The 27,703-nt window shown below is 43.3% G+C and overlaps 2 protein-coding genes across 10 annotated transcripts in view; one reads left to right on the top strand and one right to left on the bottom strand.

Annotated features, from left to right (window-relative positions):
- CAPN3 (calpain 3) overlaps nt 1–9,086 on the top strand; it is a 50,194-nt gene extending 41,108 nt beyond the window's left edge. For 2 of the 4 annotated variants that reach the window (XM_047862855.1, XM_047862858.1), the window contains 9 exons: nt 4,963–5,076; nt 6,045–6,122; nt 6,523–6,580; nt 6,676–6,740; nt 7,156–7,224; nt 7,314–7,392; nt 7,607–7,723; nt 8,027–8,085; nt 8,449–9,086. In XM_047862855.1, coding sequence (XP_047718811.1) covers nt 4,963–5,076; nt 6,045–6,122; nt 6,523–6,580; nt 6,676–6,740; nt 7,156–7,224; nt 7,314–7,392; nt 7,607–7,723; nt 8,027–8,085; nt 8,449–8,475 — 666 coding nt within the window. In that variant the 3' untranslated portion in view covers nt 8,476–9,086. Of the gene's footprint in view, nt 1–2,140; nt 2,159–4,962; nt 5,077–6,044; nt 6,123–6,522; nt 6,581–6,675; nt 6,741–7,155; nt 7,225–7,313; nt 7,393–7,606; nt 7,724–8,026; nt 8,086–8,448 lie in introns of all 4 variants that reach the window. The other 2 variants (XM_047862856.1, XM_047862857.1) reach the window with 2 other exon arrangements.
- Nucleotides 9,087–13,355: 4,269 nt separating this feature from the next.
- Nucleotides 13,356–27,703, bottom strand: part of ZNF106 (zinc finger protein 106) — a 65,292-nt gene continuing 50,944 nt past the window's right edge. For all 6 annotated transcript variants that reach the window (XM_047862788.1, XM_047862790.1, XM_047862791.1 and 3 more), the window contains 9 exons: nt 27,536–27,670; nt 26,706–26,822; nt 23,722–23,913; nt 23,143–23,205; nt 22,315–22,434; nt 21,719–21,790; nt 20,833–20,904; nt 17,950–18,096; nt 13,356–17,261 (listed from right to left, as the gene is read on the bottom strand). In XM_047862788.1, the coding sequence (XP_047718744.1) occupies nt 17,205–17,261; nt 17,950–18,096; nt 20,833–20,904; nt 21,719–21,790; nt 22,315–22,434; nt 23,143–23,205; nt 23,722–23,913; nt 26,706–26,822; nt 27,536–27,670 (975 nt within the window). In that variant the 3' untranslated portion in view covers nt 13,356–17,204. The remainder of the gene's footprint in view (nt 17,262–17,949; nt 18,097–20,832; nt 20,905–21,718; nt 21,791–22,314; nt 22,435–23,142; nt 23,206–23,721; nt 23,914–26,705; nt 26,823–27,535; nt 27,671–27,703) is intronic.

The raw sequence follows: 27,703 nt of genomic DNA, 5'->3' as shown, positions 1-27,703 counted from the left end.
GGGACATAGGGGCAGTGGAGGGGAGAGTGGGTATTGGCAGAGAAGATGGGAGTCTGGGGCCTGCAGGGCAATTCTTCCATGTTAGTGCAGTTTCTGTTTGTCCCAACTAGAGGTAACAGGCCTCACGGTACTGGGCCGTGTACTCAATCCAGGGTCTAGGAAGCACAGAAGAAGAGTCCTAGAAGGAAAAAGCAGTTTGAACAGCGAGAGGGAGGGGTCAAGGCCATAGTAAGGGACAACAAGAGCAACAGATTGGATTATGAGAGTCAGTCTCACATATGGAAAAGAATACACACCAGCTCTGGAGTCAGCATCAAAACCTGGGTCCTCCACCTAGAGCTGGGTGATTTGGACAATTTACGTAACCCCTCATTTTCCTACTCTGTAAAATGGGGACAATAATATGTGCCTTGCAAGGCTCTTATGAAGTTTGAATCAATGAGATCATGTATGTGAAGTGCCTGGCACAGCACAGATCCTTAAATGGTGGTTATAATTCATGTGCTTTATATCTCAAAAGGTACTTCCCACATGCATTACCTCACTTGATCCTTGCAAGGTTTCTGAGATGTGATAAGGTTATTATTATCCCTGGTGCTAAGGAAGTAGAGGCTCAGTGGGGTTAAATGGCTCCCATGGTTCACAGGTCTCATTAAATGGCAGGGCTGAAACTGACATTCAGATTCTCGGAGCCCAGATTCTCCAGGTTCTCAGGCTGCTTCCCCAGTCGCCATGTGGAGACCAGTTCCCACGTGTTTGAGTCCCTGAGTTAGAAGCACAGAGTTGGTATATGTGGCTTCTCTTTGTTAAGGAGTCTTGTGACTGCCTTGGGCCTTTGGGCCTTGGTTTATAAACATCCCCTGTGCTCTGTGTGACTTGGGCCAATAAGAGGACAGCAAATGCCGCACTGAGCTATCTTCTGGGTGGTGACACTCAGGGCTCCAATCCTGACCCTATGCCAGTGCCAGATCTCCAAGTGCCTTCTGAATTATCACAGGACATTCATCTTAGGATTAAATGCATTTGGTTCTATTCTTATCTGTGAAACATTAGTAATCAGGGTAGTATATTGATCAGGAATCTCAAACTCAGGAGCTTATGGGAGCTGGCATGCCACTGAACTGGGTAGGGCAGGCACATGTGGGGCTTTTGATGTCCCTCCACAGACATGTTCGCCTGGAGTTCTCAACTGACACCTAGCTTCAGTGTTGGAGGGACAACCGGAGTGGTGGTGACTATGGCATCTGGAGGGTACAGGCAGCAGCTGCCCTCAGCTCCCCAGATCGTTGCCAGTGCAGCCTGCCAGACCTCCTAGTTTTATTTTGTTTTAAAGCCCCAAACTTAGATTCCCACATTAAGTCTCTCCCTATGTTATAAATATCTGCTAAAACAAAACGGGGGCTCCTGGCTGGCTCACTCTGTAGAGCACGCAACTCTTGATCTCGGGGTTGTGAGTTTGAGCCCCATGTTAGACATGAAGCCAACTTAAAAAGAGTTTTAAAAAATTAAAACAGGGGCGCCTGGGTGGCACAGTCGGTTAAGCGTCCGACTTCAGCCAGGTCACGATCTCACGGTCCGTGAGTTCAAGCCCCGCGTCAGGCTCTGGGCTGATGGCTCGGAGCCTGGAGCCTGTTTACGATTCTGTGTCTCCCTCTCTCTCTGCCCCTCCCCCGTTCATGCTCTGTCTCTCTCTGTCCCAAAAATAAATAAACGTTGAAAAAAAAATTAAAAAAAAAAAATTAAAACAAAACAATCCCCCCAAACTCTGGAAGTCAAGCAAAATTCATTTTCAGGCCAGTTTGGGTGACCCACTTTTTTTGGTGTTTTAGAAACTAACTTCACTTAAAAATATAAAACTTTAGCCCGAAGATTCCTTTCCTTGGCTGTGTCTAATAGGAGTGGACTATAAGAACGGCCACCAGAGCGGCCAGCAGTCTCTGAGCATGGAGAACTCTGACCTCCCTTCACCCTCCAGGCCTCTTTTGGCTCTGTGTGGCCAAATCTGTGTGGTCCAGATTTCTGGACCCCAGAGCCTCACTCCAAGCTGAGGCCCAAATCACAGGGAAGTCAAAAGCCACTGGGTTTTCTGGAAACTTGATTTTCACTTATTCTGCATTTGTTGTTTCCTTTCCTTATGCAGAAAAAGAAAAAAACCAAGGTGGGTGTAACAGGGTGAGTGGGTAGACAGCAGAGTGTGTTTGTGCATGTGTGTGTGTGACAGCATGTGTACCAGACTTGCCTCTTCCCTCACTGACGCCCACCTCGCCTTCCTGGGCCCAGGTCAATCCTCCCCACTTTCAGACAAAGAAAAGGTACAGATGGATCCCCTAAATTGTCCAAGTGTGGCAGAAGCAGCACTAAGAGCCCAGGCAGTCTGGCTCCAGAGTCTGCCCTGAACCACCATGCTCACCTTTCATATGAGGGAGGAAGAGGATGGCCAACCAGTGAAAATGGGCCTGATATGGGGGCTCTTACAAAAACCGGGAGCACCCCTTCTTTCTCAGAAGTGCTAAGCAGGGCTTGATTCTTTGGGGTAGGGGGAACAGCAACTGTTTGTGTTTCCCAGGGTACAGTGAGACAGGTGTGTGCGGGTTTCCATGGAGAGAGTCTTGAGATGCCAGGTGCTTGCTCTGGAGGCAGGACTGCTCCTTCTCCCTCCTTTCCGTTCCCTGCCTCCTCCCCACTCCTCCTGTTTCCTTAGCCTGCTCTGTAGGGGGTGACAGAGGATGCCCAGAGAGGCTAAGTCACGACCAGGGCTCTCGTTCCAGGTGAAGCTTGTTCCACATCCCTTTCTAGGAAAGCAGCCTCTCCATAAGCCTGCTCCTCAAAGCCATGGAACCCAACAGACCTGTGTCCAGGTAGCAGTGGAGAAAGGGAAAGAGAACTTCACCCTCATAGCCCCAGAGTTGCTGATCAACTTGACTGGTTTAATGGGGAATGAGAGCTACTTGGACAGCTTCCCCTCTTGGGGTCTCGGGAGGTTGCTATGATCCATTGATTCACCAGGGCCTCAGTGTCCTGATTATAACCACTTTGTTATGAGGACACCATTGCTAAAGGTGACCATGTGTGTGGTAAGAGCATCTCAGGGACCTCAGAACAAAGCTTTCATCTGGGACCAGCGGCATTGTTTCCTTTGTGTGGTTTTGGAATTCAGAAGTACAGTTGTTTAGCACCTCAAATCCCCTCCTATATCCTAGCTCCATGTACCCCATAACCTTCCCCTTGTCCCCAGGGCCTATAGTGATGACTAACCCTTTCAGAATTTTGGTTTGACCGCTCAGAGTGCCATACAGAGATGACTGACCTTTGGGCATCCTCGGGCCCATGAGGTAGTTAGCCACAGGCCTTCGGATGAGGTTTGGCATTAGTGTTTTATGGTGGTGCCTGGAAGGATCTACCATAGAGGTCCTCTAAGCGTTGACGCTGGTGCAGACCAGAGCTGACACTGATCAAGCACCTACCATGCAGCAGGCGCTGTGATAGGGGTAAAACATACATTGTTTTCAGTTACAACAGTATCTACAAGGCGAGCGCTATGACTATTCCCCTTTTATAGATACTTTACAAGTATTCAGAGAAGTGAAGAGACTTGCCAAAGAAACAACTAATGAATGGGGAAACTGGAAGCCACATCGATCTGCCCCCAAACCCATGTTTCTTGCCCTCACTGATCTGGTGCAGGCCCCTTACACTCCAAGACCTGTGTTTTCCAGACCCACACTTGGGCCCAGAGATGTGTGCCTGGCAGGGGTGACTCATGGCCACACCATGGCCAAACCATGTCCAAACCATGTCCATAGGCACACATTTCCCCTCCAACTGTGACCCACAATTGCTCTAGGATCCTCACAGGCATCATTTGCTTGCACAAGACCCTTTGCTTGGAAGGTAGAGCAAGCCAGGGCTGTTGGGGCCTGCTGGGAGCCAAAGTTCTAGGAGCTGTTTCTGTAGGTCTGACCATTTGTGCAGTTCTAGATGAACCACATGGAAAGGCAGAAGGGGATTCAGAAACCGGTCCCATTGCTTTTTTGCTTAGAGAGATTCTGACTGCCGCATTGCTCTCTGCACTGCATCCATGAGCCCCTATAACCTTGCCTTCCTCTGGCTTTCCCTGTGGGGTGATGGCACCAACGAAGGGTGGCACAGCATGGCAGCCGCTCTCTGCTCTTTTTGTGTCCTCTTCACTTGCTTGAGCATGTCTTGAAAATATCCCTTATATTTGGGTAGCATCTTCAGTGTTTTTGCAGTAGCTCTATATTCAGCCTCGCATGCGATCCCCACCAGAGCCCCATGAGAAAGGCCGAGCAGGTTCTGTTATCCGCATTAATGGATGCGTTACGGGAGGCCCGAGAGGTTATTGCTCATTTGTGAGGACAGGACTGGGATTTTAGCCCTGTGTTCTGACCTCTCACCCATTAATCGGAGTCCTTTTTTCAGTCTGTCCTCTGCGGTGTCGCAGAGGTTCCTTGGAGGTGCCTCCGTAGCTGCCACAGCTGATACAGGTGTGCTGAGGGAAAAGAGCTCTGCCCTCTTCATCAAGCGGAGAGGCTTGTTTTTAATGACGTGAGATACACTGGGCTTCTGGGGAAATTTAATTGGAACAGTGTTTCCATTTGAAAAAAAAAAGCCTAAAAATAATAGAACATCATTGTAGTGGATCGCACTACTTTTAACATTCTTAGCGTTTTCACAGGTACTACCTGCCTTGTCGAACCCTCCTAGCTCTACCATCAGGAGATAAGGACCTGAGGTCCAGAGAGACTTAGCATCTTACCCCAAGTCACACAGCTTGTTAGCGGCAGGGATGGAGCTTGAACTGAGGTTCAAGAGCTCCCAGCTCTGCTCTTTTCCTCTTCACTGGACGAAGCCGCTCCAGGAGGGAGGCTGCCTCCATGTGCCCGCTCAGCCTGTAATCCTTGCTTCCTTCCTGCCCCTTCCCCACTTCCCTCTTCTCTCCAGCCCATCATCTTCGTTTCGGACAGAGCAAACAGCAACAAGGAACTGGGTGTGGACCAGGAATCAGAGGAGGGCAGAGACAAAGCAAGCCCTGATAAGCCAGAGAAATCCCCACAGGTTTTTGAGCATGTGGCATGAATGGGGTGGCTAGCAAAGAGTGGGGGCCTCTGGATTGGAGGGGCTGTATGGTGGGGTGTCCCTTTAATGTCTGCAGGTTTGGATTTATCCCAGTGACCTTTTCTCTCATCACGTTCTCCTAAAATTTGGGATGCTGCTTGGGCGAATGTCTTGAGGGGGTGGCAGCCACACCAAGCCAGTCCCAGGCCTGGGAAGGACAGGCTAAGCCTGCCCACTGGAGCCCCCCAGCCAGGACAGCGAAGGAAAAGGAAGGCAGAGCCTGGGACACAGCCAGCTTGAGAGAGCCCAAGACAGAACAACTCCTGTGCCCTGGTGTCCTCGAGCTCTTGACAACGAGGGGATAAAGAATAGTAGCAGAAAAGGGAGGGACATCCGCACTGGAGTCCTGTGGAGCCCAGGGAAGGGTATTAGATTGATGTGGGGAGAGGAGGTCATATAAAGCTTTAGTGGAGATGAGGCTGAGGGACCAAAGTCCACAGATCAATCCGGGGCCACCTCCTCCATCGTGGAATGTCCATCGTGGAATGTCCTCCTCCATCGTGGCGTGTGGGCATCCTTTGAGGATTTGGCCTTGATGACAGAGGTGGCAGGAAGTACCAAAATGGTCTGGTCCCCTTTGTCCTTCTAGAACTCATTTGGTTCGGATGGTCAAGCTCAAAACAGTGGTGGGGGTGGAGAGAGAAGACCAAGGGGGCTGTCTACATGTCGGCATGGCTTATCTAACTCCTCTGGCTGGGATGTCTGGAGTGAAGGGTCGCTGGGCCTAGAGGATTGTCACTCCGGCTCACTAGGTTCAACTGAGAAAAGCCATTTGTCCTGTACCCAGCTCCTGCTGCCACCTAGGGCTGGTTTAGGCACTCTGGCTCCCTCGACCCGAAGGAACTTTCCTCGTGGGTCTGTCTGTCTCCCTGATCACTGTGAACCACTTTTCCTTTGTGCTTCCACAGCCACGGCCTGGCAACACCGGCCAAGAGACTGAGGAGCAGCAGCAGTTCCGGAACATTTTTAGGCAGATAGCAGGCGAGGTGAGTACCGCCAACCTGGACTCCTACAGAGGCTCCTCTCCTTGATTAGCTGCTCAGATGACCAGTTATTTCATTATTGTTCAGTAGGGGTCCTTCTGGCTTTTGGTGGAAACGGGGGATATGCATGTGTGCCACAGAAATCCACACACAAATCCTCAGGTCCTTGAATTTAGACCAACATCCACTTGGGTGCCTCGGAGGCCTTTTTGCTCTGAGCTGCCCACTGTGGTCTGGACACTGAGGGTGCTGTGTCTTCCTTGGAAAAACCCCAGCCTCCCATGACAGAATAGCACTGACAGGGACTTTACCAACATGGAGAGCTGGGATTTGTTTTGCAAACCCTCTGTTCCATCAGCTACTGTCCCCTTGGACTGTCATTCTCTACTCCCTTCCTCCTCAGGATATGGAGGTCTGTGCAGATGAGCTCAAGAATATCCTTAACACGGTTGTGAACAAACGTGAGTGGCTCAGACTGTGTGTGGAGGACGGGCAGGCAATGAGTGTGTGTCCGGTTATCTGAAAGAAGCTCCTCACTCTTCTCCATACCTCCCAGATAAGGACCTGAAGACACAAGGGTTCACGCTGGAGTCCTGCCGTAGCATGATTGCTCTCATGGATGTATCCTTCCCGCCACCCTCCCCCCGCCCCATGCAGCCCCTGGGGGCCAAAGCAACAATGAGGGGTGCCCAGTGAGAAAGAGGGGCCGTTGGAGGAGGCACAGCTGGGCAAGACATTGGGTTGTAACCAGCACCTAACCTCTGCCCTCACCTCAGGCCTGGGATTCTGCCTAAGGCCCTGCCCGAGCAAAAATGGTCCTTAGGAGATAGGCTCTTTGGGTTTTAGAGAGACACTAACTTTGGCTGAGAAGGTGTGGAGGGGAGGGTTAAACCCCAGGACAGGACAGTGGATAGGATATCTGGTGCAGAGCCTTCCTGTGAGGCGACCTTCCCTGTAGTCCCCTAGACCCCCCCTTCCTTCCAACCCAGGGGGATTTCGCTATGTGTGCCCTGTAGCCCTGACCTCCTTCCTCCAGACAGATGGCTCTGGGAGGCTGAACTTGCAAGAGTTCCATCACCTTTGGAAGAAGATTAAAGCCTGGCAGGTGAGAAGAGAACGAAGCAAGGGAGTGAAAGAGGGGGTTAATTCAGGGGGTTACTATGTGACCTCTGTCCTGGAATTTTCTATTGCCAGAAAATTTTCAAACACTATGATACAGACCAGTCTGGTACCATCAACAGCTATGAGATGCGAAATGCAGTCAATGATGCAGGTGCTGGGGAAGCAAGTGGGTGGTGGGGATGTGGACTCGGGCTGGTGGAAGCAGGAACTGGAGGGTGGGGGCAGAAGGCCGCTAGGGGCCTACTAGCCAAAGAAAGGAGAAAGTGCTTCTCATCCCCCAGGCCAGAGTGGCTGAGAGGCAGGGAAAATAGAATGCCCGGCTAATCCTCAGCCTCCTTCGTCCTCTCCCGTGCTGCCCCCTACAGGATTCCACCTCAACAGCCAGCTCTACGACATCATCACCATGCGGTATGCAGACAAGCACATGAACATCGACTTTGACAGCTTCATCTGCTGCTTCGTCAGGCTGGAGGGCATGTTCAGTAAGTGCGGGGGCTACCTTTCTGCACTCTTGTGCCCCTCCCCCCACAGTGACAGGAGCCGCAATAGGAATCTCAGCCTGATCATCTTCTAGTCTACTCCATCCAACAGGGTCTGAACAAAAGCACAGACTCTCTTTAAGCTCAGAATGGGCTGGCAAAGGGAGGATGATGGTTGATACTCGGCCCAGCAGATTTTTGTGCTGAAGGACAACACTTAGTACACAGTCCTCTTAAGAAAAGTTATAATACTGGAGGGGAAGGGACCCTTTAACTGGCCTCTGGCCTGTGCATTCTTCCACACAGGAGCTTTCAATGCATTTGACAAGGATGGAGACGGTATCATCAAACTCAACGTTCTGGAGGTAAAGCCTAATAGAAGCAATACACTCACCACACGCCTTCAAATTCAGGGTGGAGGAATCAATGGAGGTGGAGGGATGGAACAGGAACGGAATGGAAAGGGAAGCTCAGCAGGGAATGTGGCTCGTAGGGAATGCGTACTGGGAGAAGGCTCCAACGGGGACTTGGATCCTAAAAGCTTTTATGCTGGAAAATATACCTCTCTAGTAGAGATCGGAGAAGCATGCCATAAACCACTGCTTCTTAGAAAAATCTTCCCAGTGTCTGGCATGCTGGGGATGTCCCTTTCCCCCTACCCTATCACACCCTTAAGGTTGGGCTCTCTTTTCTTGTTCACATTCTGATCCTGGGACTTCCTCTTTCAGTGGCTGCAGCTCACCATGTATGCCTGAACCAAGCTGGCCTCACCCAAGGCCATACAGATCACTCAGGATTTCCATTTCATCCAATATAGCTACAGCCACTTACCTCAAAGGACACAGTAGCTGCACCTACCCCCCCACCCCCCCCCCACCCCGCAAGCCTCCAGGCGCCTCCTTGGTCTCCTCTACTTCACTCCCCACTCAGCCTCAGGGCCTCTGTCCATCTGTCACGCCCACACTGACCCATTAGTTAAGGAACGAGGGAGAACAATTTTGTCCCTTTGCCAAATGGAGGCAAGTGTCTGTCTGCCTCAGGTAGTTGTAGCCCAGCTGAGAGGCTTGCTCAGAATCTGAGTGGCCTCAGTTCTGAAGGAAGTTCCTTAGCTTGCCCTAGGCTGTTCCCGGAAGCATTTACCAATGGCACTCAGCATTTGCTGTGCTAGAGTCCTCCATCACCTTCATGTTGTCCCACTCATGGGACAGTAACCAAACTAGTACTTGGTTCTGATTGTTTCAGGATGGGCCCGCTCCGGGATAAACTAGCTCAGTGGAAGAGGGCTGGATACTTTGGGCTGTATGACTCATAAGTTTGGCTGCATTCTGAAAAGAGTTGATCTAAATAAAGGCATGTGTATGGCTGGTTTGGTTGTGTTTTTGTTTTCTCACATTTAGATATCAGCCAGAGCAGGGTTGAGTAGCTTCAAATCTTACACATCCCTCTATCATGGAGAGAGCCCTTGTTTCAGAATACAATGATGGAAGACACATACACAAACAAAACCTGGGCCCCGTGTTAACCATGCCTATTGGTATTTCTTGAACATGGGAATCACTCAGATACTTTCCAAGATCGATGAGGAAAGGAAGGGGAACAGCTGTTGGTGTACAGAATAGCAAGAATAAATGGGTCACCTTATAACTGGAGGGGCTGGTTACCTGAGGGTAACGAAACCATGATGTAGGTGCAGTTTTTTGGGGAGTTATGAGTGTCAGGCATACGACACTAGAATTCGACATGCGTATACACTACAAAGTGATCACCCCAAAATCTGCTTACCATCCATTACCCTACAAGCAACCCTCTTTCATACCTATCCCCTAGTGCCCCACCCCCTAAACCCCTTCCCCTCTGGTAACCACAGGTCTGTTTCTGTATCTGAGTTTTTGTGATTCCACATATGAGCAAAATCATACAGTATTTGTCTTTCTCCTTCTGATTTATTTCACTTAGCTTAATACTCTCAAGGTCCACCTATGTTGTTGTTGTTGCCAAGAGCAAGATTTCATTTTGTTTTTTTTTTAAAGCTCAGTAGTATTCCATACATATACACCACATCTTCTTTATCCATGCATCCACTGATGGACATATAGGTTGTTTCCATATCTTGGCTATTGTAAAAAATGCTGCAGTGAACATAGGGGTGCATGTATCTTTTCCATAGTGGCTGGAACAACTTATAACCCACCGACTGTATGAGGGTTCCCTTTCCTCTACATCCTCACCAACACTTATTATCTTTTTTATAATAGCACAGAGCTGACAGATGTGAGGTGATAACTCATGGTGGTTTTTACATTTCCCTAATAATGAATGATGTTGAGTATTTTTTCATGTGCCTGTTGACCATCTGAATGTCTTCTTTGGAGAAATGTCTATTCAGATCATCTGCCCACTTTTTAATTGGGTCTTTTGTTGTGATTGAGTTACCTGAGCTCTTTACATATTTCAGATCTGAACCCCTTACCAGATGTATAATTTCCAATTATGTTCTCCCATTTAGTAAGTTGCTTTTTTGTTTTGATGATGTTTCCTTCACTGTGAAGAACCTTTTTAACTTGATATGGTTGCACTTATTTTTGCTTTTGTTTCTGTTGCCTTTCGAGTCTGACCACAATAACATTACTAAGAGGATGTCATGGAGCTTACCACCTATGTTTTTTTTCCAAGAATTTTATGGTTTCAGGTCTCAGATTCAAGCCTTTAATCCATTTTGAGTTAATATTTGCGTATGGTAGAAGACCATGGTCTAGTTTCATTCTTTTGCATGTGGCTGATCAGTTTTCCCACCACCATGTATTGAAGAGACTGTCATTTCTCACTGTATGTTTCCACTTCGTCAGAAATTAATTGCCCAAATAGGTGTGGGTTTATTTCTGGGCTCTCATTTCTGCTGCATCGATCTGTGTATCTGTTTTTGTGCTGGTACCATACTGTATGATTCCTATAGCTTTGTAGAATGGCTTGGAACCAGGAAGCAATGATACCTCCAGCTTGGGTCTTGTCAAGATTGCCTTGCATTTTGGGGTTCTTTTGTGGTTTCATACAAATTTGAAGATTGTTCTATTCCCTGAAATACGTCATTGGTGTTTTGGTAGGGATTCATTAAAATCTATGGATTGCTTTGGGTAACATAGGCATTGTAACCATATTAATTCCTCCAATCCAGAAGTATTGAGTATCTATTTGTGTCTCCAATTTCTTTTATTAATGTTTTGTAGTTACCAATGTGCAAGTGTTTTACCTCCTTAGTTCAATTTATTGCTAGGCATTTTATTCTTTTTGATGCAACTGTAAATAGGATTGTTTTCTGGATTTTTGATAGTTCATTATTACTGTTTAGCAATACAACATGTTTTTGTATATTGATTTTGTATCCTGCAACTGTACTGAATTTTTTATTCCAAGTTTTTTTGTGTCCAAGCACCCCAAGACATGATCCTTTTAATGTATTAATTCGATTTGCTAGTATTCTGTTGAGGATTTTTGAATATCTATTCATCAGGAATATTGGCTTGTAATTTTCTAGTGGCATCCTTGTCTAGTTTGGGCATTAGGGTAATAATGGCCTTGTAAAATGAGTTTGAGAGTGTTCCCTCCTCCTGTTTTTTGTTTGTTTTGAAGAATCTGAGAATTACTACCCATTCTTCTTAAAGAATGGGTATTAATTCTTCTCTGAATGTTTGGTAGAATTCACCACTGAAGCCATCTGGTCCTGGACTTTTGTTTGTTGGGAGGTTTTTGATTATTGATTTAGTTTCCTTACTAGTAACCAGTCTGTTCAGATTTTCTATCTCTTCTTGATTCAGCATCGGTAGGTGGTATGTTTCTAGGAATTGATCCATCTCTCCCAAGTCGTCAAATTTGTTGGTGTTCATAGTCTCTTAGATTTATACTTCTGTGGTATCAGTTGCAATGTCTCCTCCCTTTCTTTCTGATTGTGAGTCCTTTTTTTCTTGGTGAGTGTGGCTAAAGTTTTGTCATTTTTATCTTGTCAATGCAGCAGCTCTTAGTCACTGACCTTTCTACTGCTTTGCAGTCTCTATTTCATTTATTCCCACTCTGATTATTTGTTTCCTCCCTCCTACTTACTTTGGGCTTTGTTTTTTCTTTTTATACGTTATTTTAACTAGAACATTAGATTGGGATTTTTATTTTTCTTGAGGTAGGCCTGTGATGCATCCCACAGAATTTGGTAGGTCTTACTTCTGTTCTCATTTGTCTCTAGGTTTATATATATATAAACCTAAGAGATATATATATCTTATATATATATATATGATATATATATATATGATATATATATATGTGATATATATATGATATATATAGATATAGATATATATCTTTGAACTCTTCAATGACCTACTGATTGTTCAGCGGCATATTGTTTAGTGTCCCTATTTTTGTGTTTTTCCAGTTTTCTAGTTTTTCCAGTTTTCTTGTATTTGATTTCTAGTTTCATACCACCGTAGTTGGAGAAGATGCCTGATAGGATTTCAATCCTGATTTCATTGAGACTTGTTTTGTTGCCTAGCTAATGATTGATCTTGGAGACTGTTCCATGTGCACTTGAGAAGGATGTGTATTCTGCTGCTTGAATGGAATGTTCTGTATGTATCTATTGAGTCCATCTGGTTGGGGCACAGCTGCTGCACAGGGAGGGTGGAACATGCCCAGCCCAGTTGCAGTGTACTCACCTGGCCCCTTTGTGGTGTGGCTGCTTGCATCGGTTCAGTGGCACACGGAGTATGCTCACCAGTGCTAGGAGGCTACAGGGTGAGCACCAAAAATGGTGCCCACCAGCTCTGTCACCAGCTGGTTAGAAGAGTGCAAAAATGGCACCAGCCAGTGCTTCCATCCCCAGAGAAAGTCACTGCAGGTTCTTGCCTGTTTGCCACTTTAGGATTAGCAAGTGGGTCTCTCCCTCTGTCAGAGTCTAGGCACTTTTCAAATTATTTTTGCACTGGATCTCAGGATGAGTGGGTGGGCATGTGAGCCCTTTAACAGTAGATTCTTTGTTCCCTACAGTTCTATAGTCTCCCTGGACATAATCCCTGTTGATTTTCAACATCAGGTGTTTTGAGAGTCTGTCTTTCTGGTGCCAGACACAAGGGTCTGGGTGCCTAAAGTGGGGCATACTCCCTTCACTCCTCAAGGGAAATCTCTATTTTTCGGATCCCTTCCCAATAGTGGGTGGCTGTACCTCACTCAGGTAGGATCCAGAGGGTGAATGAGTTTCTGCCTCTCCTACCTGTCTCAATGCATCTCTTGTATCTTTTCTTTTGGAGGTGCTGTTAATCTAGTCCTCAGGTCCTTTATAGAGGAAAATTATTCCCTCTATAGCTGTAAATTTGTTGTTATACTTGGGAGGAGGTGAACTCAGGGTCTTCTACACAGCCATCTCGAACCCCAGAGATGTAGTTTTAATCTTGCTCTTCCATTAACTAACTAACCTGTTTTACGACCTTGGACAAATCCATAAATGTAGCTGTTTGCCAAACTTATCTGGATCGTGGTCTGTGGCGTATCTATAACCATCTTGTGTTTCCCACCCAGTTTTCTTCTTACTGTCTATTCCAACATGGAAAAGAAAGGGTGGGCTATTAATATCCAGATAAGGTAGCAAAAGTAAACAATTAGTAAAAGTACTTTATTTTCCTCTTGTATTTGCTTTATATCTTGCTTTACAAAGTTATGAAGTTCACAGCTTTATACCAAAATGTAAGAAGGCTAAGCTATTTGCTTATAAACATTTTTGCAGTCAAATGTCATCTGATTTCATTCTTCTAATCCATATTCAATATATAAAAAAATTCAGAGACCAAGGGTACTGGAGCAGCTCTAGGGCATATATTTCTCTTAAGCAGGAGAAAGATCTTCAACAGCCTTTCCTCCTTAACTTCCTCCCCCACTGACTCAACTGGGCTATGGCCTTGAATTTAGGGCAAATCTAGGAGTCAGTTGTCATGTGACCCAGCAGGGCCACAGACTTGGGGGCTGGAGGTGAGGTTAGAGGTTACTGTCTGGTAAGCACTATGTTTGGTTTACACCAAGATTTCACATCCACTTGCATGTGGAACTCATACAACCCAAACCACCTCCATCATGGCTTCTATCATATCCATCAGACAGCTTCTCTGAAATCCTGAAAATCGTGATCATTTGGGGCAGGGATGAAATCACAATTTTACCCATGTGGCAGGCATGGCCTTTGTATGTAACAGTTTTAGGAGGTCTCCTTTTGATAGCGGAAACAAAATTTTTAAGTATGCGCATACAAATTATAGTGATTTGAGCAAACCAAGAGGATATGTGCTGTTTAAATCCCACTTCACAAGATACTTTGATCTCCCCTCCGATGAATTCTTTTCCATAAAATATACTGTACCATTCCACTAAGTGTTGTATACCTACTCCCACCGCATTGTCCACATACCTACTCACTAAAGTTGTCTACTGTATACAATATCCCAAAACAAAAACAAAAAAGCCCCCTCTGTTAGACAAACAATCACGTGAACAGCGATAATATTGCCTATAAATTACAGGAAGGTCAGGAGCTAAACACTCAACTGCTCACTTCTGAGGCAGAAAAATATTTTCCCCACAAAAGTAGGACTATAGTAGCAATGGCGTTTCCTCAGTTTCAAGTAACATCAGTTGGAGATAATTCTTTGCTCTTAGGTGCTTAACTGCTTTCTAACTGAGTAGAGGAGTGCCAAAATAAGTTTTGAACCTGATTAAAAACTCTGGGATAAAACTTGAAGTGACTGATAGCTTGTCATAACAAACTGCCATTAAAACGCTAGCATAAGCACACAAAAGGACTGACAACCACAGTTTTCTTGGCTTCTAGCCGTTAGAAGTAGGCACAGACAATTAAAGATAACATTCTAAAAATGGCCTCCAACTCCTTACAAGAAATGAGTTGGGTTTTGTCAGGTCATGTTAACACCTTCCTTCATTAAGCACTAAATACCAAGTCAAGGCAAAATCCTGAGCCACCCCTCTTCTCTAAGTGAAGACAGAGGGCTAGCACCAGTTAAGACACTGTAAAAGACAAAAAATAGTCAAAGTTCTGCATACCTTTCAAGACCCCTAAAAGTAATAACACCACCATAAGCAGCCAAGATGCTTATGGTGCCTTTATTTCTAAACAGAGGGCTCTAATAGTGCACTTAGGATAACACACTAACCTGCAATAAAAGAATTTCACACATTCTTGAAACAAAGACATTATTACCATGGCCTCAAATTGTGTGTGTGTGTGAAATGAGGAAAAGCATTACAGGCATAGGTGTCCACGCGCATACACACGTCCAAGGAACATTCACCCTGCACACACAAAGGCAGATAGACTATGCACAATTCTACCAAAATTAAACCCAAATCGGTTGTTACTGATTCTATCATACCTTCAAAGGTTCCCCACGATTGCCCAACACCTCACATATCGCCTTCCTGCTGTCCAAAGGCTCCACCACGCTCATCTTTTCAGACATGTCCTCAGGCAGGACAAAAGAGCACCTATGCGTACCAGAGTATGCAAGACTGTCTTAACACACTGACCAATCAACACAGAAATGCAGCTTCACGACAGTCCTGAATAAAATGCCAGGTGTAGTAATAATTTCTGACAGCTTTCCTGGGAAATCCCCCTTCCCAAACCCACATGACAGCCTGGCTTCCCTGCTCATCCGCACAGGAAATGAGGAGGAGAGGTAAGAAAGCTTCTTAATCGCATACAGAAACGGCACAAATACATTTTATGCAAGAGAATCTTCTCCTTTCTCTCTCAGGTATCATGCAAACATCAATAGTCTGGTCAAAAAGTCTTCCTATTCACAAGGATAGAAGTAAACAGCTTTTGGGGCCATTCGTTATTTAGTAGTAGCTCTTAGATTAGCTTTTTTTTTTTTTTTTTTTGGATCCAGTAAGAACCCCTGGAGCTCTTCCTGGAAAAAAAGAACACATACTTGCGTACGATTTCATACCCTCTTGAAACCTATCCATGAATGCTTCATGAAGTCCCCCAGCCCTAGAGCCTGAGTGAAGACATGTGAGTAGGTGTGTGTGTGCACTAAAAGGGGTGGAGATAAACCTGCACGCTACGCGATCCTAGAAAACAGCAGATGTCACATCCCGAAGCCTGGTATGTGGCACTGAGCTCTTCTCCCTTCTACCACTCTGAAGAATCTTTCAGAGTTTTGAGAATCCAGAAACAAAAGGCTAGAAAGCAACACTTCTATAGCTTCTCTCAAGAGTCCAGAGAAAATCCAGAAACAAAGCAGTCTCACTAGGCTTTGTTAATTTGTCTGCTCTCAGTGGACAAGTAGCGTCTTCACCCTCACCATGCTCCACTCTTCTTGGCCAGCTATAGGGAAGGTGAAGGCAAGACACCGGTTCAGAAATAAGTCTCTAAGAAGCCTGCTTGAGCCCCTCAAGACTGTATTCAGATGCTTTATCCTAACTCCCCCTTCTTGAGTGCTGCAGATGGGTGGAAAGCACCCCAGGGGCCCAGAGGAAGCATTTGATGGCTGCCAACAGTCTGGGCACAGCTAGATAGTGGAGGAGAAAGGGATTTGTAATGGAGCAAACTAAAAGGCTGCAAACCCACAGCAGGACTGGCGAGTCAAAAACTGGAAAAGGAGATCTACACCTCCAGTTCAAACAGCCTGACAATACCTGCAGCAGTGAGTGCCTGGGTCTAACAGCAAAATTCCAAGGTAGACGTTGGGTCTGTGCACTATCTTGAACTGAGTACTCTTATCACAACTTGAACAGAGGTTCGAAAGGAAGTGCTATCTGTGAGGACTTGTCATTATGTGATCTGCTGAGTTCCTAAAATTTCAGCAGAGCCGTTGCTCTAGCCATTAATAATCTACTGTGTGTCCCTTTGAGATTTAAAGCTAGCTCTGTCCATCTACAAAGCAAGAGGATATTGAAACACACTGCACATAATCGTTAAGAAAGGAAACCAGTTGCTTCTAATTTAAATACCCAGTTATTAGAACTAAAAAAATTAAAACTGATCCTAAAAATCTAGCATTTGAACAAACTTGTACTTAAAAAGCCGGACTATGGGTTTAAACCATCCTAAGAACGTAAACTAAAACTTGCAAACTGAAACCAAGAAACGACTACATATTAATCATATGGGTCAAACTGAGTAGCCAATTAAGATCTGTATTTTTAATAAACATCTGGAGAATACTAGTAGCATAGATGACTATATTCCATGCTGTCTCAGAGAAGTATGGTTCCCTAAAATCTGTTTAAATCGGACAAACCTCCAGTAAGAACTTAAAGTGTAACTATCATCCCATAGAGCTGCCCAGACTTATGTTAGTGGTAAGCCTGGCTGGTAACAACTTTCTCCTTCCCTGCTTCTCTGGGGAAGGGAAGATTGTGGCCTCTGTGAGGGGCCGATGTGAAATTAGTTCAATTAATAACTTCCCAACATGGGAGGCAAAAAGCTTCATGAATCAATTTTGCTGTCATCCTCAGCATGTCGTTCAATGTGTCCTGCAGCATCCTAGGAATAAAGGGAAAAGAGCCCATGAGAGAAAAGTTGATAGTAAGACAAGAGGCAGTTAAAGCCAAGGAGAGCTTCATGGGCACATTCTAAGATCCACACATTAAAGGTACCTAGGACCCAGCACTTTGCTAATTTACATGAAAACATGCACTTCAAGATGAGTTCTGATCTTATACAAGAGCACTGTAACAAACTTCTAGGTTCAGTTATTGGATTTGAAACATTTGAAAACATTCTCTTTGGGCTCTTTCTCAAAAACTACCTAATTTGGGACGCCTGAGTGGCTCGGTCGGTTAAGTGTCCGACTTCGACTCAGGTCATGATCTCACAGTCCATGAGTTCGAGCCCTGTGTCGGGCTCTGTGCTGACAGCTCAGAGCCCGAAGCCTCTTTCAGATTCTGTGTCTCCCTCTCTCTATGCCCCTCCCCTGTTCATGCTCTGTCTCTGTCTCAAAATAAATAAACGTTAAAAAAAAAAATTTTTTTTAAAACAAAAAAACAAAAAACTACCTAATTCATCATCTGAAACCTCATTAAGCTATTCCTCAAATCTCTGAATAATAACAATAAAAAGGAAAATCTCTCCCTATTTATTCCAATTTCAACATTCTAATAAGGCAAAAAAGGTTTGCCTGCTCTGAGCAGTCGAATAGACCTCAGGTCGGCCTCAAGTCCCATTCAGGTACCTGTTTAGACCCTTTCCTAGCGGTGAAAAAGGCATCACAGTTCTTCCAGCGACATTTCAGAGTTTGAAAGTTTGGATTCGTATGGTCAGTGAGCAAATGTTGTTTTAAATGATCCACAACGCCAAATATCAGAGAGCAACCATGCCACTGGAAAGAGAACAAAAAGGAAAGTTAAAAAGTGTACAGGAAGCATGCCACTGCGATTAGAAAGCCCCTCACTTGTATCCTATAAGTTTTGGGCAAAAAAAAAGCAATCCCCTTAGGCTTTATTCTTAGATAGAAAATGCAACAAAGCCAGAGGCACCCACATTAATTAACAATATCATGAGGAGCCTTGAAAAGCCTGGAAAGTCTTGACACTGTGTGATATTGAGAAGGCAAAGCACTAAGATAGCTGTAGCGTTAAGAGAGATAAGGAAAAGGTTAGCAAAAATTGACAGACAACTTATCATAAAATTCAGTTTACACCACACTTATTTTTTTACCTTGCCATCACAGAATGAGTTCCTTAGTCTACTTATTTAGAAAGACTAAGAGCTCTCTGTAATACTGAAGGGGCTGTTTCTAACAATTCTAAGAACTGCTGATTTATCAACTTGAAAATAAAAATGTCTGATAAAACTACGTTGCTATGGAAGCCTGACTTTACTCAGAATCTTTATCACTTGAATCACAATCTTGTGTCTTTTTTTAAATTCTAATTTTACTATAAAATATGTGGCTCAGGGGTAAATGTGGCTCAGTCGATTAAGCATCTGACTTCGGCTCAGGTCATAATCTCTCCGTCTGTGGGTTTGAGCCCCCACTTCAGCCTCTGCTGACAGCTCAGAGCCTGGAGCCTGCTTCGGATTCTGTGTTTCCCTCTCTCTCTTCCCCCGCTCACAGTCTCTGTCTCTCAAAAAATGAATAAAAATGTTAAAAAAAATTTTTTTAATAATAAATAAATGTGGCTCAATTCTCAATTTCACTTGTTAGTCAGAAAGCATACAGACTCTGTCTTGGTATTTATCCTACAAGCCTGCTTATCATAAATCTTACAATTCTAATTCTAACACGTTCATTTTTTTTTTTGTTTGTTTGTTTTTATTTTTGAGAGAGACAGAGTGTGAGCAGGAGAGGGACAGAGTGAGGGAGACACAGAATATGAAGGAGGCTCCAGGCTCTGAGCTGTCAGTACAGAGCCCAATCTAAAAATGGAGGGTGTCAATTTCATTCCATCAATTCTACAAAGCATGTTAGGGTATTGGGAGGGGGGAATTTCAGCCATAAACGTTTCTTTGATCACTACTAATATTAGAACTGCTGAAACAAATTAAGGCCTATAAGGAACAATGTAAAAGTTTGGAGTTCCCATCCCAAAATAAAAACCAGGCAATTTAGCCTAGGCAATGGAAGTTTAAAACCTTCCAGAATACAAATTTTTATTGGCCTATTCCTCAAAAACCAATGTGGACACAAATCAAACTATTAATACAAGTAATCCCTGTATAAGCTAGTAAGCAGGTCACAAAAATAAACACTTGCACTTATTTCGTAAATAGTTGATCCTTAAACAACATAGGTTTGAACTGCGTGGATCCACTTATACATGAACTTTTATCAATAAATACAATATAGTACTGTAAATGTATTTTCCTTATGATTTTATCTTATTTACTTATTTAAGTAATCTCCACACCCAATGTGGGGCTCGAACTCACAACCCTGAGATCAGGAGTCACATGCCCTACCAACTGTGCCAGCCAGACACTCCTTCTTACATTTTAGTAACATTTTCTTTTTTTCTAGCTTACTATATTGTGAGAATACAGTCAGTAATACATATAACATACTAAATATGTGTTAATTGACTGTTTATGTTGTCAGGAAGGATCAACAGTAGGCTATAAGTACTTAAGCTTTGGGGGAGTCATAAGTTATATGCAAATTTTCAACTGTATGGGGTTTGGTGCCTCTATAACCATCTGCACTGTTCAAGGGTCAACTGTACTCTTGACATTTTTGTAAGCATGCACTGATTTTATAATAAACAAAAACCACCAAAGAAATAACCTGGGTGGATGATACATAAACAGACCTCATATCTAATCTTAAAATAGATTATTCATGAAAGAAGTATGGAAGTATTTTATGTACAGTTTTAACTTTTTTAAATCATTTTTTTCAAATGTTTCTTGAGGATGCCTGGATGGCTCAGTCAGTTAAGCATCTGACTTCGGCTCAGATCATGATCTCACAGTTTGTGAGTTCGAACCCAGCATCAAGCTCTGTGCTGACAGCTCAGAGCCTGGAGCCTGCTTTGAATTCTGTGTCTGTCTCTCTCTCTCTCTCTCTCTCTCTCTCTCTCTCTCTCTGCCCCTCCCCCGCTCACTCTGTCTCTCAAAAATAAACATTTAAAAAATTTAAAAAATAATAAAAATAAATGATAAAAATATTTTCTTTTTTTTTAATGTCTATTTTCGAGCACGCACACACAGACACACACACACAGACACACACACACAGACACACACACACAGACACACACACACACACACACACACACACACACACACACACACACACGAGTGGGGGAGGGGCAGAGAGTGAGGAAGACAGAGTATCTGAAGCAGTCTCTGTGCTGATAGCACAGAGCCCAATATAGAGCTCAAACTCATGAACTGTGAGATCATGACCTGAGCCAAAGTTGGACGCTTAACTGACTGAGCCACCCAGATGCCTCTATGTACAGGTTTTAAAAATAAGCTTCCTTGGCCTACAGCAGGAGGCATAAAGTAGATACTCAAATATAAAAATGCTTAATTGATGATGATGAAGATGTATAAATTAGCCTAGGGTTAAACAATTCCTAAGTCTGGTCATAAGAATAGTTTCACTCCTTACCCAACAGCGGTAATTCTGCATCAGATTCAGCCTCACAGCTTGAATACTGCCATCATAACAGCCAGTGTAAATCTGGGGGAAAGAAAGGTTTATCCTATCAGACCAAAACAACACACAAAAAACAACTACTCAATATTCCAAAAATACGTGTCAAAAGCTCCTTGTACCAGCTACAAGAAAATACAAACCTAAACCAAACCCAGCCCCAGAGTACAACAGTGGGGAAGTATCTTCTAGTATAGATACTTTGAAGCCTTGCTCCTTCCAGAACGCTGGCTGAGAGCATAAGTGGCAGGGCTCAGAGGCACCCACTTACATTGTAACTGGTCCACTCTGGCTACTGGGCATTGCATGCTACCTCGGGCATAATATATTAGCCGTCTGTGTTTCACTGGAACAAAGGGTTCTAAGGCTCAGAGTCTGAAAAACACCCATTCTGGTCCAACCACATAATTTAAAAATAAAATAAATCAAGGCTTAGCAGGGTTAAATGAGTTAGCTTCTACTTTTAGGTCTGCTTTCACTATGCCATACTGGCCTAATCTCCTGACTCTATTCCAATGTTCTGTTCGGATCATAATGTCTCTGGAAAAAGCACCACTCAATTTTGGGGGGAAACATTTTAAACTTATATTCTGTTTAATGGTGTTATCAGATTCTTATTGTAGTTATTTTAGCTATTAATAGAAAAGGGAATATTCAACAAAGTCACTGGGTTACTTCTCAATAATAGCACGCCAAAAGAAAGAAAGACATTCAATATCAGAATGCCTACCAGAAACGTGTCATTTTTGGAAGTGATAAATAGTAATATTGTTATCAGTTTGTAGTTTTTAGTAATAAGCATATTCAAAAGCAAATATGTAACATGGCTAATAACACTCACCATACTTTTATGGATGGTCATACACATAATCATGTCTTTGTGTCCTCCATAAACTTGCAATCGATCATGGGACTTAGGTGGAGGAAAAAAATAGAGAATTAAGGTTATTTATACCCTGTGGTTAATAAGCATAATCCCTGGAGGCCTCTGGCAGGTTTAGCACTAAGCTGAAGCACCAGTAGCATTTTCACAGAAACATAATCTAATGACAATCTTTCGAATAAGTCTTCAAGGGAGGAGCTGGTAACTGGAAATGAGAAAACTAACTTCTGTGCAATGTCAAAGTCTAAACCTGAAATTGCACACCAAGAGAACTAGACAGGTTTTAGAGACTTAACTCTGCTCTCCAAAAACCATTTTAGTATTGACCTCTGTGAGCCAGACCATGTCTTTCAGAGCAGTGTTTCTGACAGTCCAAGGATCATCTGCTTCATAATTATCTAGAGGGCCTGTGAAAAATGCAGATTCCTGGGTCCCACCCCAGCCTTACTGTATTAAAAATAATAACAATAACAATAACAATAATAATTCAACACCCAACCCAAACAGGCCTATTCCCCAAATCATTCAAGCAAAATACTGGATCTAAATTCTACCTGTAATTCATAGACACGAACAAATTTATCCAGGCAAGCAGTCACCATCACTTTCCCTAGGATATTCACCACAGTCACTGCATGATTGTGACCTTTATAGATCCGCACAAGCTCACCAGTCTGCATCAGAAAAGAGACAAGTCACTAGACTAACTTTCCAGATTCCTTCTGACTTTTGAGATTTATGATTCTATTATTCCAAGTCGTAATTCTGAGCCTACTTGTACACAACGTAGCTGTACTAATTTTAACAGCTCAGGTACCTGCATAAGCATTTATTACAATATACATATATAATATGCATGAAATGTATCCTGATGGAGAGAACCTATTGTCACACAAAGAGAAGGGCTACAACTCTATCTGTATGTATTTTATAGGTTTTAAAGAATTTTCACTCTTATCATTTTGTTGTGTCTGGACAAGTCGCTGAGGTTGCAGTATCCCCAGGTTTATAGACCGGGCACTGAGCGTCAAAGAGCTGCCTCTATGACCTGAGCAGAATCTCTCAGCTGTTTTTATTTGTTCTATTTTAAACTACGTATCACATCCACTTTCTCAGAGCCTCAGATGCTCAATTTATCTCAGGTTTAAATGAGACAAACTAAACCTTACGTAAACTTTGAATCTGTCCCCCATTAAAAATTTTGAAGAGGCCAGAATTTCTCAAGTGCTCACTATCTTCCAAGAGCTTATGAAGGTAGGGATTATTATTAAGCTTTTCAATATAAATATTAAGCTTGCAATATAAAAGGCAAGAGGTCTGAGGAATCCTTCAAGGTTTAATCTTCATTCCATTAAAGATTTCTTTACACCAACACAACCTACATGAATGTTGTGCGCGTGGACTGACTGATCGCTGGAGCCACTGAACACAAGGTCATTCACCACCTTAAAGAAAAAAATTCATTGAGTTACATTTGGTAAGAGGTTCTGAGCCTTCTCTGTAATTTGTAATGCACACTGTTGAATTCTAATTTCCAACCCACTTTGAGATGAGCATCAACTAGATATAAAACACTAAGTTCCTCAAATTTTCTGAAATGAAACTTAGGGCCTACCACCAGGTACTCTGATGAAGTGACAATGTAGTATTGGGTTTGTTACCTCGTCAGAACGATTGTGAAACTGCCTAGAAGGACTTTAAAGTGTATCTACATTCTATAATAAAATACACTGTTTCTCCATTAATATATTAATGTATTAAAATACAGTCCAACCCCAACCCCACCAAAAAAAAAAAAAAAAATACATCCCTTGGTCACCCAGGCCTAAAGAAAAGCACCGTAATCTCCTTGCTCTTTTCCAGATGATGTGCTGTAGATAAGGCATTAGATGACAAGACAAATGTCACTCAAATCCTTTTATTTGTGCCAACTGACTCCTGTTATCTTGCACTGTACTTGCCTTCATGCAAAGAATGGTTTTGCTGTGGCCCTCTAGGGTCCTGAGAAGGAGTCCATTCCGTGCATCACGGACACTAATGGTACAGTCATAAGATCCAACAACAAGCAGCTTTCGGGCACCTTCCTGAGCTGTGGCAAGACAGCTGACAGCCCGAGGGCCATGGCATTCAAAGATTTCAAGTCGTTTATTGTTCTGAAAAATAAGCCACCATTATATGAAATAAAAGCAGCTTGGCTGGTAAATATCAAAATCAACTCACCCAAATCACTACCTTGATTCAAACTCTTAAATTCTACTACCTGTTAAGTTCTCATACCCCATGCGAATCTTTTAACTTCCCAATCTCTGCTATTCCCATTCCAACTCTCTTTGCGTCCATGACTCCCTCCTCCCCCATTCTAGTGCGGGCATGGCAAATTCTTACATTATAAACACATTTCTAACTTCAACCTATACTATCTGATCCTAGTTAGCACTTGACTCTCTTTTATGCCTTCTCTCAGTTTCCTTAGGTTAATAACGGATGATCGACTTTCTTTTTCATACGCTCATACATTTTCCTTGCCATAGACCCAGAAGCTCTTTCTCTGTATTTTGTCATCCAAACTTTATGCAAACAATTTGTCATATGTTTCCAAATTTCTCCACTGAGAATGACTTACTTACAAATAATTTCAGTAAGAATCTCTCATTCTCCACATGTTATTCCCAAGTCCTTCTGATTTCTGGTTCTATGTCATCTCTCATGACATCATTTAGTGAACTAGAGAAGCCTTTTATATCAGAGTGGCATGGTCACATCCTGAATTCCCAAACATTCCTTTACCTCAGATCTTAGACTTGCTTCCCTCAGTCCCACACCAACCTTGTCCATAAAGTCTCCCATTTCCCCAAAATCTCTAAAAAGGAACATCAGGCACATGCAAGGGGTGAAACTCACAGAAACTTCACAAAGGAGCAGCTGGTAGCCTCCAGGGCTAAGCAATGACTCCAGCCATCATAGGTGCTGGGGAGACAGCCTGATGGGAGTTTAGAGACCACTGGTGGACAGGCTCTAGTAAACAGCCCTGGCTTTCTGTTAAGACCTCAGAAGCACTGCATTCAGGTGTATGGGCAAACCAACAAGGGCTCAGTGCTCACGAGCCTTCAAAATTCCGATGTCTGCAGAGATTCTCAAATCTCTGTTTCCAAATCCACCTTCTCTGTGGCTTTTCAACCATTTACATTTCAATTTCTTGTCTTCATCCTGCCTCAAAAGTCCTGTTCCTGACTTTTGTCTACCTCTGATGACATTACTCTCACAAAAGAGAATTAGAGAATTATCAAGTTTTATCCTTTAAAATATTTTAAATTTATTCTTTCTTCTTCATTTCTTTTGCCCTAACTAAATCTAATGTAGGCTGTTAACACTTCACATCTGGAATGTAACAACCTTCACTAATTACCCTTCTGTGATCTCTTCATAACCTGGTACTTGATTACCTATGTGCTAGATTCTTCTAACTTGATTTTAAGCTTCTTTTAAAAAAAAATTTTTTTTTAAACTTATTTATTTTTGAGAGACAAAGTGAGACAGAGCATAAGTGGGGGAGGGGCAGAGAGAGAAGGGTGACACAGAATCCAAAGCAGGCTCCAGGGTCTGAGCTGTCAGCACAGAGCCCAACACGGGGCTCAAACTCATGGACTGCGAGATCATGAATTGAGCCGAAGTCGGACACTTACCCGACTGAGCCACCCAGGTGCCCCTAAGCTTCTTAAAAGTAGAAGGCATGATGTATTTTATTGTATCCCTTAGAAGCAGTGGTTCCAGGGGTACCTAAGTGGCTCAGTCGGTTAAGCATCTGACTTCAGCTCAGGTCATGATCTCATGGTTCATGAGTTCGAGCCCCGCATCGAACTCTGGGCTGACAGCTCAGAGCCTGGAACCCGCTTCAGATTCTGTGTCTCCTTCTGTCTGCCCCTCTGCTGCTTACACTCTGTCTCTCACATTGTCTCAAAAATAAATAAACATTAAAAAAACAATTAAAAAAAGAAGTAGTGGTTCCAGCTCACATGTCGAAGGAGAGTTGGTAGGTATTCACTACACATATGAATAATATAATTGGGCATAACATAGCAAACATTCTAACGTGCTGTTAAAAGATGACCAAATGACCTTGGGATATGGCACTGCAACTCATTAGCAACCAAACCCATCAACTCTACCTCTATTATCTTGTATCCATTCTCTTCTCTTCATCCTCAGTCTAACCTTTCATGTCACCTTCTACTACAAAGCCTCCTGAATGAGCTCCCTGTCTCTACTAGGACCAGTATTTTCCTATCTCATCAACTCCAGAGTGACTTTCTCTAAAATACAAATTCAATCATGCCTCTTATACTTTAAAGTTTACAAGACGGAAGTCCATCTACGTTAACAAAGCATATAGGGCCAGCAAGAACTGGTCTTTCCTCATTTCCTAGGCATCATCCTAAGGTCTAGAACATAACAACAGATGTTCAATATAGGTTCACTCAACAAATGAATTTCTCTTTGGGTTAGGAAAGAATGAAGCCACACAGGCTTACAGACAAACCTATGACTTAGTTCACATTACAGAACAGGCTATCCTCATGAAACTCTCAATCGGTTCCAAACCACATCAATGTCATACTCAAAAGAATTTAAGCTCATTTTTCATGGTGTCATTCTTAAAATGAGATAGACTAGTTTAACCTATGACTCATTATTTGGCCCCAAATCATCAGGCTTGGTTTAATTTAGTAGAGTTACCTTTTGGGCCTGGCACATTTGAGCCTGAGCAGACAGAATGCAGGATCTTGTTTCACTTATACCAGAAAATAACAGTTTTTGAGCAGCAGCTAATTCTGTCATCTTCTCACACAAGACAACAGGAAAATGTCTGCCTTCTACTTCTTTCCACACATTCTCACACTACTTTCAAGTGGCATGGGAATTCAGCCTTCTCCCCTCAAACACTAACCTTTATGTTAAAGGTGACCACAGTGCCATTTGCCAGTCCTGCATAGAGGGTTCGCCATCTACTATGGAGGCAGAGGACCCGGTCTTCCAGCTGTAGCTGCTCCACACACTCTCGCGTCTAATAAAGCACACAACACCTAATCAGCAGGGGTTCACAGCAAATAAAGGGTGACAACAATCCTTTTCCAAGCAGTGTGTGACATGATTTTTATGAGGAAGGAAATGTAGCGTCCTCTGTTTTGTACAAGATTATCTTAGATTCTTTTTCCTTTGAAATATGTGGCCAAAGACCCTCAGGCTATAAACAAATCTAAATTCTAATGTTAGTCATGTTCCTAATTTGTAATGTAGAAATTCTTCAAAGGACACTAAGAAGTGGGCAAAAAGATTACAGCTTGATGAAAACTCAGATGATGGCTAGCATTTGTTTAGTAATAAAGTATTTTTATGGTTTTTTTTTTCTTTTATTCTCTCTCTGTGGAGAAGTGAAAAAAAAAGTATTTTTAATTTAAGGTACATACTTTTTTTTTCTTTTTTAGATTTAACACCACTGCACACTTAGTAGGCTACAGTATAGCATCAACGTATCTTTCATATTCACTAGGAAATCAAACAATTCATTTGATCATTTTATTGTGATACTCTCCTTACTGCAGGGGTCTGGAACCCAGTCCGCAATCTCTGAGGTGTGCCTGTACTAAAAATGGTTTGGAAGCGTAAAACAGAGAGTGGGCAGAATGAAGCATCTGTTTCAGTGTCTCCACTCTACACAGTAAACGCAGTCAAAGCAGTTTAATATCATCACTTTTGATTTGTCTTGGACCCACTTACCTTCACATTATAGCAGCGAATGGTGTGGTCACTGGAACCAGTGTAAAGGGCAGCATTCTTGCCAGAGGTTTGGGTAACCAGGAGGCAGTTCACTTTGGAGGCATGCCCCTCAAAGACCCCAATGCACTTCCGACTCTAAAGTCAAGCGCATATCAGATTATTACTTGT

The sequence above is a fragment of the Prionailurus viverrinus genome, chromosome B3 (assembly GCF_022837055.1).
Source record: "Prionailurus viverrinus isolate Anna chromosome B3, UM_Priviv_1.0, whole genome shotgun sequence".
Lineage (NCBI taxonomy): Eukaryota > Metazoa > Chordata > Mammalia > Carnivora > Felidae > Prionailurus > Prionailurus viverrinus.
Note: the sequence above shows the minus strand (reverse complement) of the source record. Positions and strands in the feature narration are given on the sequence as shown.